Below are 16372 nucleotides of genomic sequence, written 5' to 3' on the forward strand. Positions count from 1 at the left end.
CTGAACACGTGGCGGCGCGGCTCAGCCAGCCTGCAGCCGAGAAAGCGGAGGGGGCGGGGCGTGCGAGGAGGGGCGGGGCGGGGCGGGGGACACGGAGGCGGGATTGGGCCGGGCCTTGGCTGTAGGGGCGGGGCTAGGCGGGGGCGGAGCCTGGGGCAGGGACCCCTGCTGAGCTTCCTGCGGTTCGCTTCCTGACCCCGCGGAGCAGGAGGCTATCGTGCGGTGGCGCGGGGCTGAGGCCACACGGAGTGGGATGGCTCATCGCCGGCATTGGGCCTCGAAGGGCGATTTCAGTGACGTCGGCGGATCTCTGCTGCACTCCTCCCCACAATTTGCAACCGTGTCCCCTCTGACCGCGACTCGGGGAGGTGACCTCTCTCTGCATTCTGGACCTCTCTGGATCGCGGGGGCGAATCTGGAAAGTTCTCTGACCCCCGGCTTGGATCCATTAGCTCCCGCCCGTGCGGGGGCGGCTGGGTCAAGGCCGCACACATGGCCCGGCTTGAAATCTGGGGGCCTGCCCTGGTCCCTGCGGATTGCTTGAAAGCACAGACATGTCCCCCACTCATGGCCTTCCCATCGCTTCTGTTAAGGAAACTGGGGCGGGGGTAGAAAGGGACAAGGTTCTTTCACTTGTCACTACTTTGCTGTCTACTTCAACCAGGAGCTGCCCAAGTCCTCAGGGAGCTTCAAGTTCAGAGGGCAAGAGAGACATTAAACAAATAATAAAAGAATCGTGCATTCCTGATGTCAGCTGTAGTATCCCAGCGCCTTAAGACCCAAATAGGTTTGAAGGGCACAAGGGAGCTCCTGTGACGCCAGTCTTCTGCTCCTGCCCATGCTCACAGGCGCTGTCCACAAGTCTCTCAGACCTGCTAGGTGCCCGTGGTTCCACCAAAACCAAGTAAGTAGGCCCACCACATGCATTTCTGTGTAGACTGAGCCAGACTCAGCTGCTGCAGGAAAGCTAAACGGCCACCCAGAACCCAGCTGAGAATCACTGGGCTGCAGGGACTGCAAGGTAGTATCTAGATGCCCTGTGGTTACCGTCATGCAGGGGGCTGGGTGGGGTGGGGAATAACCGTCAAAGCCTGCTGTCAGCCTGGGAGACTCTACTGCCGTATGTGAAACTGGTGGGGCACAATTTAAGACAAATAACCCAAGGCATTAGTATATGCTCAAGTTGTGGGCTAAGGTCCCTGGGTGGTGCAAACAGTTTGCACCTGACTGCTCACCTAAAGGTTGGTGGTTCGAACCCACCCAGCGGTGCCACAGAAGAAAGGCCTGGAGATCTGTTCCCGTAAGATTAAACCAAAAAAAATAAAACCTGATGCCATCAAGTTGATTCCGACTCATGGCAAGCATGTGTGATTGCCCTGAGCTGGTAAGATTACAACCAAGAAAACCTTCAGGAGCAGTTCTACTCTGTAACACATGGGGTCGCCATGAGTCAGAATCAATCCAATGGCTTTGGGTTAGGTTGTGGGCTGGAGGGTTCAGGGGATGTTTCGTGGAAAAAGGTGGTATCTGGGTTGGAGCGTGACAGATAATAATGACAGCCACCATTTATTGAAGACTTGGTGTGTGCACTATCTTGTGCAGTCCTCTCAGTAATCATGAGAAGTCTGTGCCACTATTTCTCCCGTTTTATGGATAATGAAACTGAGGCTAAGAGAGCTTAAGTAACTTTCCTGTGGTCATACAGCTGAGCTCATCTTTCCATTTAGATTCCTAACATAGTATGTAGGATTTAGTTGGGGACTAGGAAGAAGGTAGCCTATAAGTAATTTTTAAATGTTAATGGTTAATGTCTTACAAATCACAGATGTAATGAGAGACAATTAAAATATTTAAAACAGATATATCAAATATACTGACTCTGGTACTTTAAACTTACATTATGATTTTAGTTTATTCCCATTTATATCTTGTTCATGTTTCATGGAGTTTTGTAGAGCAATTGTACTTTTTACATAGAAAATTCATAAATGCAAAATAAACTATGGCAATGTAAAAATAACACAATTAGAACTTTAATAACATTGCTTCAGTATCTTTTTAGATATCAAACCCTGTAAGATCAACGTTGCTTTACCTACGACACAAATGCGAATAATATAAAAATTGCTCTTTTTCGCTAAAATCAGTTACAATATTTTAAGGGGCTAAACAATCAAATCCCCAGACCTTGACCGTTATCACTCCTTAGTGTTTTAGAAGAAATATCCAAACAAAATTTTCTAAAAAAAGACATGTAGAAAAAATTCAGACACAAAAGACTCTGTGATAATTTTTATTCTTTATGGATATCCTTTACAGGCTTCCACGATTTTGTTTCAATTTGAGGTCTTCTCTGCAAAAAACACTTCTGAGGAGTTAAACTGTAATGTGGGCTGTGAAAAAGCCACTTTTCCGAGATGAGCTCAGATGTGGAATCCAGCGGATTATTCGTGCTCAGAGGCCCTAGCAGTGGATGCTGGTAAATCGTGGTGATTTGACGTTTTCCACTCTCACTGTTAGCTGACAGAACTCTTTGCATTGAAAGCTTTACTACACCATCCATTTTACCCAAAGCTAAAATCTTAGAGGTATAGTTTTTCTTTTTCTCTGCTGTCTCTTTTTCTGGGCCATTCCACAGTTCAGCATTGTTTTGTGTCTTCAGTCTGGTCTTTTCCTCAGCAGAAATGCAAGGAATGGGTTTCAAGGTCTTTTTCCCTTTTCCAGAAATACATTTTGATTTCTCTGAAATTGGGTGAGGTGCCAAGTACATTCTTTTAGCCTTCTGGAGCTTATATGAATTCGGGCACAGTGCAGAGCTCATTGTATTAGAACCCTGAGCACTGTGGTAAGTTAATTTAAGCAAGTTCTCCTTTAATGAGCCGCCATTCCTAGAACCCTTAGAATACTGCTGGCACATACCTTGAGGCCAACATCTCCTGCCCCGGATCCGCTCAATTTCCCTGAGAAGGCTGAGAAAGGTTGAAAGTTATCAAGAAGTCACATACACAGCATGAACAACTAGAAGCATATTTCTTTTTGAGACGTGAAACAGAAACTCACTTTAGGATTCCATGGATTGATGAATGAGAAGTTCCCAGGTAGGTCGCCCTTAAATCAAGTGACCTGTACAAATAGCCTACTGCCTCAATCGTGAAGCGATGATAAGAGTCACTTAGCAATAATTGACCTGCTGGATATTTGAAAATGAGAATATTAGAATTTTTAAAAATTACTCCTGGCTTCACACATTGAAAAGGGTAAAATGCAATAATTTTTTAAAAAGTACATTTACAGATGGTAGCATTGGAACATGACCTGTTGTAGTATTCCTGCCAAAAAATATATAACCTGAGTCTAATCATGAGGGAACAAATAGATACAAATTGGAGAGCATTTGCTGGTAGGGGGCAGTGGTGAAACTTGACCCTGAACTCTTCAAAAATATCATGAAAGAAAAAACAAGGCCAGGCAAACATTTAACCTGAGTCTAATCATGAGGAAACAGATAGATACAAATTGGAGAGCATTTGCTGATAGGGGGGAGGGGTGAAACTTGACCCTGAACTTTTCAAAAATATCATGAAAGAAAAAACAAGGCCAGGCAAACGTTCTAGACTGAAAGAGACATAGCAATGAAATGCAATGTGAGATCCTCCAGTGGATCCTAGGTCAGAAAGGAAACATCTGTAAAGGAGACTCCTGGGATATTTTGGGGGGAGTTTGAATATGGACTGTACATTAGATAAAATCTTGTGTATTGGTTAAATTCCCTCGGTTTGATAATTGTATTGTGGTTATGTAGGGGAATGTGCTTGTATTTAGGAGACACGTGCTGAAGGATTTAGACATAAAAGTGTCATATCTGCAACTGACTTTCAAATGGTTCAGAAAAATATGTGTGTGTATGTATGAAAGAGAGAATATAAATGTGGCAAAATGTTATCAACTGGTGAAAACAGGTGAAAGGTATACAGGTGTTCAATATACTATTCTTGAAACTTCTTTGTAGGTTTGAAAGTTTTTCAAAATAAAAAATTGAGAAAAAAATTTTACCAATACCATTGTGAGTAATTTAATATAATTCTCCAAAATCTGTTAAGAAGAATACTATTATATTTTACAATCTAATTTGCAAAAAGTATTCATCTATTCATTTTACCCACTTATAAGACTGCTATGAAGGAGCTGAATTTATACCATTGATTGTGTAGGTAATGTAAGCCTGGTGCACATAGGGCATCAATCTGGATATGTGATAAACAGAGCGCTGGGTATGTAAGGGCTAAAAACACTGACAGATGACCCAGGCAGCTCCCCTGTATTAATAATAATAATAGCTAATATACAGGAGTAATTGCCACTTGTCAGACCTGTGTAATCTTGCAAGGTATAAACTATTGCCACTTGCCTTTTTGTTTAATTTCATTTCTTCTTTTTAATAGGACACGCATCTACATGGTTCAAAAATCAAATGTATATATAAAGGTATAGGGTGAAAAGTGTGTCTCTTGTCTCTTGTCTGTTCCCTATCTGCCCCGTCTTATCTTAAAGTGTAACCACTGATATTAGTTTCCATTATATCCTTCCAGAGAATTTTTTTTTATTGTTACTGAAAGTATACGCAGCAAAACATACACCGATTCAACAATTTCTACATGTGCAATTCAGTGACATTGATGACATTCAAGTTGCGCAATCGTTCTTACCCTCCTTTTCTGAACTGTTTATTCCCCATTGACATAAACCCCTAAGCTTCCTATCTGACTTTCTGCATTGCTGTTGTCAATTTGATCCCATGTAGATACTTCTTCAAAAGAGCACACTGTTCAAGGCAAACATTCTTTACTAAAAATAAGCTAACTTATTGTTTGGTTTAAAGAAGACTTCAGGGTTGGTTTAAGGTTTAAAGATTATCTCAGGGCAACAGTTATGGGGATTCATCCAGCCGCAATGGCTCCAGAAAACTTGGATTCTGTGGAAATTTGAAATATGTTCTACATTTTTCCTCCTTTTGATCAGAGATTCTCCTATAGAATCTCTGATCAAAATGTTCTAGGATGGTAACCAGGCACCATCCAAATTCTTCTGGTCTCATGGCAATGGAGGCATTTATTCATGGAAGCAATTAGCCACACATACCATTTCCTTCTCCTATTCCTGACTCTCCCTCTGCCTCTGCTGCTGCAGATGAATTGAGGCCAGTTGTGCCTTGGATGGCTGCTTGCAAGCCTTTAAGACCCCAGGCACTATGTAACAAACTAGGAGGTAGAACAGAAGCACTAAAAACATTATTAGGCCAACTACCTGAAATGGTCCATGAAACCATGACCCTAATCCTCCAGACCAAGAAACCAAATCCCATGAGGCATTGTTTCTACATTAGCAGTCCTTCCAGAGAATTTTTTGTGCACATACATGTTACTTGTCTTTGAAAGGTGAGAAAACTAAAAGAGGTTAAGTAACTTGCTCTGGTTCATGGCTTAACAGTCCAGCTCTGTCTCATCCCCAGTCCCATGTCCTTGACTACTACACTAGGCTGCCTCTTCCCCCATACTGGTTTGTCCTTAGTCTGCGTATCAGCTGTGGCTTCTCTTTGCAGAGATGTTCTCTCCGTAGCTTTGCTTCTTTGGGTCATGGCCCATGTCTCATATTGCCCACAACTTTTTCTGGAAATCTGATAGGGGGTTTCAGCTGCTGTCTCTGCTTAGCGACCTGTGGCTATTTTTCTTCTTTCTGACTCATTTTCCTGACTCCCTGTTACGTCCCCAGTCAACCCAGTTAAGCTCAGCAGAAAACACTTGTGGTTTAGCCTTTCTCTGCTCAGAATGGCCAAGTTGCTTTGATCTTAACTGTCCTTAAAAGGTAAAATAGAGAAAAACAAAGCCAGAATGTCTGGACCGTTCATTCTGTCCAAGGCCTTCTAAGAGGCTCTGACTTTCTACAGGATTGAGATTTTTCACACAGACCAGGCTCTGGTGCCCTACCAGCCACTGGTTTGTTTTCTTGCTCCTCCAACTCCCTCTTGGCCACATAGCTTGGCTCCTCAGACCCCTTATTCTCATGACCCATCCTGAAACTGTACCTATAGCTTTGACCACAGAATTCGCTTGGACATAATCTGATTCCTTCTTTCAGGCACCAACTATCATAACCGCTAGTAAAGGGCATCCTGGCCTAGGCCTCACCCGCATTCCACCCATCCTTCCCATTCTACCCACCCTTCCTCAGGGCAGGTACCAAATGGTGTAGCACTACCCAGCCTGGTCAGTCCTTACTAGCCCAGGAGAGAGGCAAGACCATGATGGATCAATTTAAGTCGGAGAGGAGTCACTGAACCTCCTCCCACTTCACACCTTTGTCCTAGAAGGGGAAGGAACAGAACATTTAGTTGTTCACTCAGTTAGTTGTTTTGCATACACCACCTCGTTCAATCTTCTGAATAACCCTAGAGGTTACCCCCATTTAGAAGGTAAGAAAACTGAGACTTGGAACGGTTATAGCTATAAGCCCAGAGAGAGCAAAGGTGGGATTCAAATCCGGGTCCCTGGTACCAACAACCACAGTGATAGCTTCTGGAAGTGCGGATAAAGAGCACTGTTCTCCCTGTTGTGTTGGTTTTTCAGAGATAGATACTCCATGAAAACACAGCTAGAAGGAAACCATCAGTTATCTTTTCCATTTTGTACCTCTGGACACCACTACATCCACTTGATTTCCTCGGGAATGTGAATCAGAGGTGAAAGTTTGGGAGGAAGATTAAACTTACTTCCTTAAAAAATCTGTTTTCCTGGTTTCCCCCCTTTATTTTTGATGCTTATTGTTAAAAATAAGTAGCCCTGGTGGCACAATGGAACCCTGGTGGCACAGTGGATAAGCATGCGGCTGCTAACCAAAAGGTTGGTAGTTTGAATCCATCAGCCACTCCTTGGAAACCCTACGGGGCAGTTCTACTCTGTCCTACAGGGTCTCTGTGAGTCGGAATCAGCTCAACGGCAACAGGGTTGGTGTCGCATTGGTTAAAAGCTCACTGCGAAGCAAAAGGTCAGCAGTTGGCACCCACTAGCCACTCCTGGGGAGAAAAGGCCTGGCAACCTGCTCTCGTAAAGATTAGAGCTTAGGAAACTGTACGGGGCAGTTCTACTCTGTCATATAGGGTTATTAGGAGTCGGAATCAACTCAACGGCACACAATAATGTAAAAAATATAAAGGATGTGGTGTTTAGTATTTCCTCTGGAAAAATAAAGCAAGATACTTTATCCAAAGAAAGTTTTCTGCCCTTTTAAGCAATCTTCTAAAGTACAACTTTTTTTGGTCTTTATTCTCCTGAAATTTAAGCCTATCCCTCTTGCTTCAAATAATATTTGCTGTCACCTAATTCGGAAATCCTGGTGGCATAGTGGTTAAGAGCTATGTCTGCTAACCAAAAGGTTGGTAGTTCGAATCCACCAGATGCTCCTTGGAAACTCTATGGGGCAGTTCTACTCTGTCCTGTAGGGTCACAATAAGTCAGAAGCGACTCGACAGCAACAGGTAGGTAATAGGATAAGCTTTGCAATGCCAGCCCTGTGAGAGAGCTATTTATTTCCTCCTGGCCCCACAGCTGCAATTCTGGTGGTTGTCACCAGGTAATGAGTGATATCTCAGGTGTTGGCAGAGGTCCTCAAGAAGTTCCCCTGAATGAGTCCCAGACTCTGTAAATGTTGCCCAACAGTGATTTTCCCCTTTGTGCTGAGAGTGAATAGGCTTAAGAAGCAGGAAAGTCACAGCCTACATTCCCTGTCCAGAATACAGGATAATGAAGAAGGAGGATTATGCAGTATCTAAACTTTGTTGAAAGTTTCTTTTAATAATAATAATTATACTATGTCTAAAGGTTTGTTGTCAGAAGTCCTTCAGGTTGAGAAATTATGCTTGATTTCTCACTTTTTCAGTAAATGTGTGTGTCTATAGACAGAGTGAGGGGGCAGTGGTGGTCCAGTGGTAGAATTCTCACTTTCCAGCAGGTAGACCTACCTTTGATTGTCCACCAATACTCCTTACTCACAGCCACCACCCATTTGTCAGTGGGGACGTCCATGTTGCTGTGATGCTGAACTAGTTTCAGGGGAGCTTCCAGACTAAGAAGACTAGGATGAAAGGCTGATGATCTACTTCCAAAAAATCAGCCAATGAAAATCTTATAGGTCACAATGATCCAGTCCCATTGTACATGGGGTTGCCATGTGTCCAGGGCCCACTAAATAGCAGCTAACAACAACAATAAACAGGGAGAAAGCTGTCTATCATTGTCCCAAATGAAATAAGAGGTTGCAATTGGATGTCTTCATGGGCCCTCAATTTCTCCCCTAGAGAAAAAAATAAAAGAGATTGGGAAATATTCCTCACACCATCCCTCTCCATCAAGACTATTCCCCAGTTTGGTTGAAAGGGACCTGGCTGCAGATGGCAGATGGTGCCATCTGGCACCTGGCACCTGCCCCCAGTGCTGTACAAGCTCACTGTGTGCCAGTTCAGGAGGCTGGTCCTGTGCAGACCCCTATCTTGGGGTTGACAGAACACAGTGGTTCTGTCTTAACAGGTTTTTGTCCTCACCACTCCACCAAAATTGAAGGTTCCCTGTGACCTCCACATTGCTAAACACGAAGGTCACTTCTCAGTCTGGTGGAACCCTCTACTCTCTCAGCTTCCATGATTTTGCTGATTGCCATTGTTAATATTGGATTTCACCTGAACCCTGTAATACTGGAAAACAGCCATGGTTAAATAAATCCCCACCCTCTGTGTACAGGAAAAGGCTTAATGCAAATAACCACCCCTCCCACATGGCTTTGATAAGGCTCATGGATGCCCCCTCACCTATGACAAGGCCAGGCAAAGACTCCCCAGCCTCCAAACTCCCATTTCTTGCCTCAAAAATGAGTAACTGAATTGCTTGTCTTCACTGAAACAAAGTGCTTGTGAACCAAGCTTTGGTTAAGCTTCTCTCCTTCTCCCAAGTCCCTGAACTTTGGCCTACCCTCAACTCAAACCAATATACTACCTCTTTAAGGGCCCCTCCCAAGGGATAGATTAACCTTAACCTCATTCCAAAGTATTCTGATTTACTATCTGATGATATCACCCACTCATCCCACTTCCTCACACCTGGGTTTTTTCTATCCTTGTTTACTCTCAGTATCTGTAAGAGAAAACATCTTTCACTAATTCTTTGAGATGCTTGCAGATCTCATGGTTGGAGTGCTCTCCCTATTGTAGTAGCTCCCCCCGCACCCCTGCTTCTACTACACTTCCTCTTTTCTTTCTGAATAAAGCTTCTTCCTATCAAAGTCTGGATTTGTTTTTTATTTGACATCATCCTGCCTCTAGATCCATTCTTCATCTTTTGGTACATCCCCTTCCTCTGCCCACCCCTCAAAATATTGACGTTCCTCCCAAGTTCTGTCTCCTGCCATCCTTTTGTGTTATATTCTTCCTAGCTCTTTCATCCATTCTACTGTATGCTAATGACTCCCAGATGTTTTTCTCCAGCTCAGTCCTTTAGCTCCTGAAAACCAGATTCATATATTCTAATGCCTCCTGGATAGTCCACTGAGAAAATTCAAACTCATCATGCTCAAAATTAACTCATTATTGTCCTACTCTACAACTCCCCCCCCCCAAATGTGCTCCCTGTCTTAGAATGGCAACAGCATCATCCACTGCGTTGGTATAGCCTATGGTACAGCCATAAACTGATGAATGGCCTTAACCATTCCCTTTCCCTTACCTCCCATATCCAATCAAGCACTGAGCCATGCAGGTTTTACCTACTAAATCTCAACTCCAACCCTTTATCTCCATTTCTACCATCCCTGCCTTATTTTACACAGGAGACTGTCCTTATGCACAGCCACCACCTGTTTGTCATTGGGGACTTCCACGTTGCTATGATGCTGAAAACGTTTCAGTGGAGCTTCCAGACCTAAGAAGACTAGGATGAAAGGCTAATGATCTACTTCCAAAAATTCAGCCAATGAAAACCTTATGGATCACAATGATCCAATCCCACTGTGCATGGGGTTGCCATGAGTCCAGGGCCAACTAAACAGCAGCTAACAACAACAACAATTAAGCAGGGAGGAAGCTGTCTATCACTGTCCCAGATAAAATAAGAGGAGACTCTCCAGTCTCCCCTTCACCAAGCCCATCATCTATTTGGCCATGGGAGTGTTGAATCTAAAATACAAATCTACTCGTGCCCCTTCATGTTGGAAACCCTACAGCAGCTCCTTTGCCAAACCTTTAACCTGTAGACAAGATTTTCCATGCCCTAAGCCTTGCCACCTCCTCTAATGTCATCTCCCAACCATCCCCATTGCAAGATTTCATACCACCCTGATTTACCTTTCTTTGACTTTGTTCATGTTCATCCTTTTTGCTTGAAATACTTCTCATCTTCTTCATCAGGCTAACACCTATCAGAACTCACAGCCCAAGTCACTTTCTCTGGAGAGTCTTGCTGATGCCTCTTTCCTGTGCTTGCAGAAACAACTCTACCAGTGTCTATCACAGCACTTATCACATCGGATGGAGCCTTGGTGGTGCAGTGGTTAAAGAGCTTGACTGCTAACCAAAAGATTGTCAGTTCAAACCCACCAGCCACTCTCTGGGGGAGAAAGATGTGGTAGTCTGCTGCCATAAAGATTTACAGCCTTGGAAACCCTATGGGGCAGTTCTATTCTGTCCTATAGGGTCACTATGAGTCAGAATTGACTCAATGGCAGTGTTTTTTTTTTGGGGGGGGGAGGGTATCATATTATATTGCAGTCATCTTTTATGTGCTTGTCTTCCCTACAAGACCGCAAACTCCTAGAGTCCATGGACATGGAATTTGTGATCAAAGGACTGGGTTCCAAGTCCTAAGTCTACTACTTATTAGCTCAGAGGTATTGGAATGTCACTTGGTCTTTCTTAGCCTCAATTTTCTCATTCATAAAGTGGAGAAGATTATATTATGTAAGTCATAGGATTCTCTGATACATGACATTATCTGCTACCTCCTCACCTTTAAAATTAACTTGGTGACCTCTAGAGTCCCTTCTAGGTCTAAAAGTTTTCTAAGCTTGTGAGGACTATTTGGCATTGTCTTGAAATAAGTAGCATTTACAAATTTATAACCCATTAAAAAATGAATAAGGAGCCCTATTGGTGCAAACAGTTAAGCCCTTGGCTATTCACCAAAACTTTGATGGTTCAAACCCACCCAGTAGCTTCTCATGAAAAAGACCTGGCAATCTGTTCCCGTAAAGATTACAGCCTATAAAACCCTATTGTGACCCCAAAACTCCCCAGCATGTTTTCTCCTTTTTCAAAATGGGCAAATGAGACTTTGACATAACTAACACCATGAAAAGAACCTGTAAGTTTTTCTCCTTCTTCTGCCTGCCTCCTCCTTCACATACCTCTGTTAAAGACTTTGTTTTGACCTAATGTTGATGACTTTGTTCTTTGTTTGAAACTGATACAAATAACTTTGTTTTGTTCTGTTGGACCACCTGTGACTTACAACACCCACAGGAAATCACAGTCTAGGTATCTGATATGTATCTCTTTAGTCTGAAAAGAGTCTTTTGTCACTATTCTGTAAAATGCATAATTCCTCCTGGCCAGGCCATCTGCAGACTACAAAGACACTTCTGACCCTTGTAAACTTCTATATAAGCTCTAATGTGAAATTGCTCTTTGGGACTCCGTAGAGGCAGCCTGTGATGCTGCTGGTCCCCAGTGATATATGCATCTCCTTAATAAACTTTCTTACTCTTTCTGACTTGGAGTATGTTTCATTGGCTTGATTGCTCCAGGGCACCGACCCTAATCAGGTAACACTATGGGCTTGCTCTGAGTTGATTTTGACTTGACTGCACCTAACAACAGCAACAATGACTAACCCCACACAACAAGTAAAAAGGAAGCTCTGTTAGCACACATAAAACTGGCCTGCTGGATCAACCAGGGCCCTCTACCCCTCCTCTGTAAAACATACTCTCTGATGCCTGGCTGTGCTGGCACACTGCTGTTCCCAAGTTAGGTTCTACCAGGACCAAGAGTCAATTGGACTTGAGACAGATAGGGTTAACAGTGCTGGTGGAACAGAAGAGCTTTTAAAAAGATTACCATCTAGAAGTTGGGTAAACAGGAACCCACCCTGTCAACATGAGATAGGATTGGGCAGCCTGTGAATTACTATCTCCTTCTTAGTGTCTTTTCTAGCCCCCTCCTCCTTTGCAGGCTCTCTATGAGCAGAGGAGCAGAGTGTGACTGCTGTTTGACCTTCCTTAACCCTCTGAAGGTGGTGATGTAGTGCCGAAGATCGAGTGCGCTTGCCCTATATCCCATAATAAGTGATGCCAAGGGCTGCCAAGAGGACTCCATCTTGAACATCAGCGGGTTCCATCTTAGATTCCAGATGTGCGGTCAACCTAGGTCAACCTAATTAACATACACCGCTGTTCTGAGAAGTACCCACCCCTTGAAAGAAGCCCACTAAGTATTCATTACTCTATGGTCTCCACAGAACCCATATAAGCCCTAGCCTTGCTTCCCTTTTCAAGTCAGTCTTTTGGAGAGGTTAGATCCCCGCTGACTCCTTATGCTTGACTCAAGCAAAATAAAGCTTGCTGAAGATAAAGTTTGTCTTTCGCGTGTATTCTTACATGTATCCTTACTTGGGAAAAGACAAGGACACTTTGTGTCAGATTGGCAATTGGTAACAATTTAACTGAATATTATAAAAAAAATACAAACCAATAAAACATATGAGTGTGAAATGAAGGAGTTGTTTTCTACGAAAACCGGGCTGAATGTTTTAGAAAGACTCAACAACGTGAGCTGCTAAAAAAAAAAAAAAGACTTCTTTCAGATGATAAGATTGGGAAGGTAATCATTAAAGATTAAGGATGAAAAGGTAGTAATCGAAAAGGATCCTGCACACAAACTGCATCACAACTAAGTTCTCACCCTAAAGAAACCGAAACTAGAGATTGTATGTGATGCATTTTGAGAAAGACAACATGGAATCCCAATCAGAGGTGTCATGATTAAAAAACCACCACTACCAAAAACCAAAAAAAAGAAAAAAAAAAACATAACAAAACTCGATTCTTTATATAATAATAATAAGTTTGGGGGAAGAATATACATTTACATGTTCAAGTTAAAATTAAAATGTAAGGTTGTCTGTATCATTTTGGATGAAGGGCCCGACTGCTACAGAGAAGAGGGCTCCAACTGCTACAGAAAAGAGGGCTCCAGCTGAGTGGAGCATTTTAAGATCAAAGGAGAAGAAAAGGACTGACTCACCCAGCTGGGAGTCACCCACTAGATCCTTTGTTTAATTTCTTCCTTCTAAATTTGACTGAGATGGTTGGCATTTCTTTTTAAAAAGAATCCCAGGACAGGGAAGTAACATAATGTTCATTTAGCATACTTCATCTAGAATAAACAATTCAGTACAGAACAGTCAGCTTGATATAATGAAATACGAAAGGCTCATTTCTGTTCTTTTCTCCCATTGAAATAGCTTCTCGACAGGCGAATTTAAAACACTTAAAAAAGAAGAAAGCAATAAGGCTGCTCTGTGTCAAGGGTAGCTTGGAACATAAATTTCAAAAATCTTCATCTCATAGTCAGGATTAGTACAAAAAAATCCTTAGAATCAACAGATTTATTACGTGACGATTTTTACTTGAAAAAAAAAGCTGGTCAAAATTAAGAGGAGATAGTAGACAAAGAGACTGCCTTCATGAATACGTGTCTCACTAAACTGCAGCCAGAAGAAGAAGCAAAATTCAGGATTTACCACCCTCTCACAAATCTGTCATTCTAATACATGCTTATTAGAATCTCATGCATAAAAAGTTATGATTATAATTAAAATCTGAATTATCAAAAATTGCTGGAACCCTGCTATTTTCATACCCCTTGAGAAGATTACACTGTATTGTACATATTAATCAAATGTAATAATAAAAGATTGTGGAAGATGCCAAGACATTCAAGCTAGCAATTATCTTTTTTAATCTATAATCTAAATTGAAATCTAGGAACTCAATTAAAGAGCATTGTTTTCATTAGGTTGGCATACATTTTGGGATGTTTCTTTCAATATTGTTAGCCTGAGCAGAGCCATCATTTCTGTTGGATAACCCAAAACAAATTATGTAAATAGCCTATGAAAACCATTTTAATTTTTCTGGAATCCAGAAGTCTGGGGTTCACAAAGTTGGGGTGACCCACCCAGGCCATTTGCCCTTAGGTGTCCTTTTGAATTTGAACATTGAGCCTCAAAGAAACTGGTTTCTTAAAGTCACCTTTAAGTCAAACAATAGCTTAGTAAGCGGCTTAGTGCAGATCCATTTGCCTTAGGCATCAGGCTCTTTTGAAGAATTATCTATGTGCAGTCAGTTTCTGGAGATGGTGGCACAGTGGTTAAGAGCTCAGCTACTAACCAAAAGATCAGCAGTTTGAATCCACCAGCGGCTCCTTAGAAACCATAAGGGGTAGTTATACTCTGTCCCATAGCATCCCTATGAGTCAGAATCAACTTAATGGCAACAGGTTTGGCTTTAGTCAGTTTCTAGAAACGGGAACCAGGGTCTGACTGGAAGCTGTGTTTTAGGGTAAATTATTATTGTATAAACACTGCTCTAACCCCTGTTTCCATGGCAATGCCAATAAGATGTAGTAAAAGAATTCTGGAAGTTTTCATCTTTGGAACATTTTGACTTTCTAGTTGAAATGTTACCCTGATTTGCAAATTGTATATTAAATAAATGGCAATCAATTTCTATTATTGGCTTAATATGATTTTTTTGTTTTAACACCGGAAAGAACTTGTTTATCCACTTCCTCACCCTTCCTCCATGACACAGCACTGACGTGATGCTAGCACTGTTTCTGATGTTTTGAAGAAAAAAAAAGAATAAATGACAAGATCCCTGACCCAGGAGTTCAGAGTGTGGTTTAAGTTGTTTAAGTTGTGGTTTAAGTTGAACTGTGCCCTGTAGCAAGGAGATTTCAGGGTCCCTCACAGTGCTTCAAAATGTTCCTAGTCATTCTAAGTCAATTGGCATAATAAACTCTATTATGAAAACATTCTGCATCCTACTTTGAAGTGTGGCGTCTGGGGTCTTAAATGCTAACGAGTGGCCATCTAAGATGCATCAATTGGTCTCAACCCATCTGGATCAAAGGAGAATGAAGAACACCAAGGTCACACGATAACTATGAGCCTGAGACAGAAAGGGCCACGTGAACTAGAGACTTACATCATCCTGAGACCAGAAGAACTAGATGGTGCCCGGCCACAACCAATGACTGCCCTGACAGGGAACACAACAGAGAACTCCAGAGGGAGCAGAACAGTGGGATGCAGACCCCAAATTCTCATAAAAAGACCAGACTTAATGGTCTGACTGAGACTAGAAGAATCCCGGCGGTCATGGTCCCCAAACCTTCTGTTGGCCCAGGACAGGAACCATTCCCGAAGACTACTCATCAGACATGGAAGGGACTGGACAATGGGCTGGAGAGAGATGCTGATTAAGAGTGAGCTACTTGTATCAGGTGGACACTTGAGACTGTATTGGCATCTCCTGTCAGGAGGGGAGATGGGAGGGTAGAGAGGGTCAGAAACTGGCAAAACAGTCACGAAAGGAGAGACTGGAAGAAGGGAATGGGCTGATCGTTAAAAAAAAAAAAAATTTTTTTTTTTTTTTAGGGGGAGAGTAAATGGGAGTATGTAGTAAGGTGTACATAAGCTTATGCGTGACACACTGACTTGATTTGTAAACTTTCACTTAAAGCACAATAAAAATTTTCAAAAAAAAAAAAAAGGTTCCTAGTCATGGAATTTATAGTATGAGATTTCTTAGGTAGGCTGCTGGCCTGGAATAAATACACAAAGCTGTCCAGGGTTGGAGAAGACCAGTCCAGAGGCTCCACCCTGCCTAGCTGCCCAAGGGCTCAGGGGTTTCTACTTGGCACAGCTATAACCCACTTATTCCAGGTAGATTGAGAAGCTCTGCCCTGTGGGACTTACAGTCTGATTTCCCCTCTTTCTTCTTCCTTCTCTCCCTCCCTCCCTCCCTTCCAGCTGTGGCCAGCCTCTTCTGGGATTTACAGTCTGACTTCCCCTCTTTCTTCTTCCTTCTCTCCCTCCCTCCCTTCCTTCTAGCTGTGGCCAGCCTCCAGCTTCCTGTCCATTGTTTGTAGCCTCCAAGTCAACTCTCTACTGTCCTCAATTCCCGAGTTTGGCAGCAACACTCCAGGCAAATGACAGAATCCAGTGATTGCCCACTGTATGTGGAACAAGCTAATAGGCTAATAATAAAA

At 42.7% G+C, this 16372-nt stretch overlaps 1 protein-coding gene across 1 annotated transcript in view; it reads right to left on the minus strand.

Annotated features, from left to right (window-relative positions):
* Nucleotides 1-2293: 2293 nt before the first annotated feature.
* LOC126075946 (putative tetratricopeptide repeat protein 41) overlaps nt 2294-16372 on the minus strand; it is a 111969-nt gene continuing 97890 nt past the window's right edge. The window contains 2 exon segments of the mRNA XM_049884208.1: nt 2294-2969; nt 3061-3190. Coding sequence (XP_049740165.1) covers nt 2294-2969; nt 3061-3190 — 806 coding nt within the window.

Source organism: Elephas maximus, chromosome 4, assembly GCF_024166365.1.
Source record: "Elephas maximus indicus isolate mEleMax1 chromosome 4, mEleMax1 primary haplotype, whole genome shotgun sequence".
In the NCBI taxonomy this organism is placed as follows: Eukaryota; Metazoa; Chordata; class Mammalia; order Proboscidea; family Elephantidae; genus Elephas; species Elephas maximus.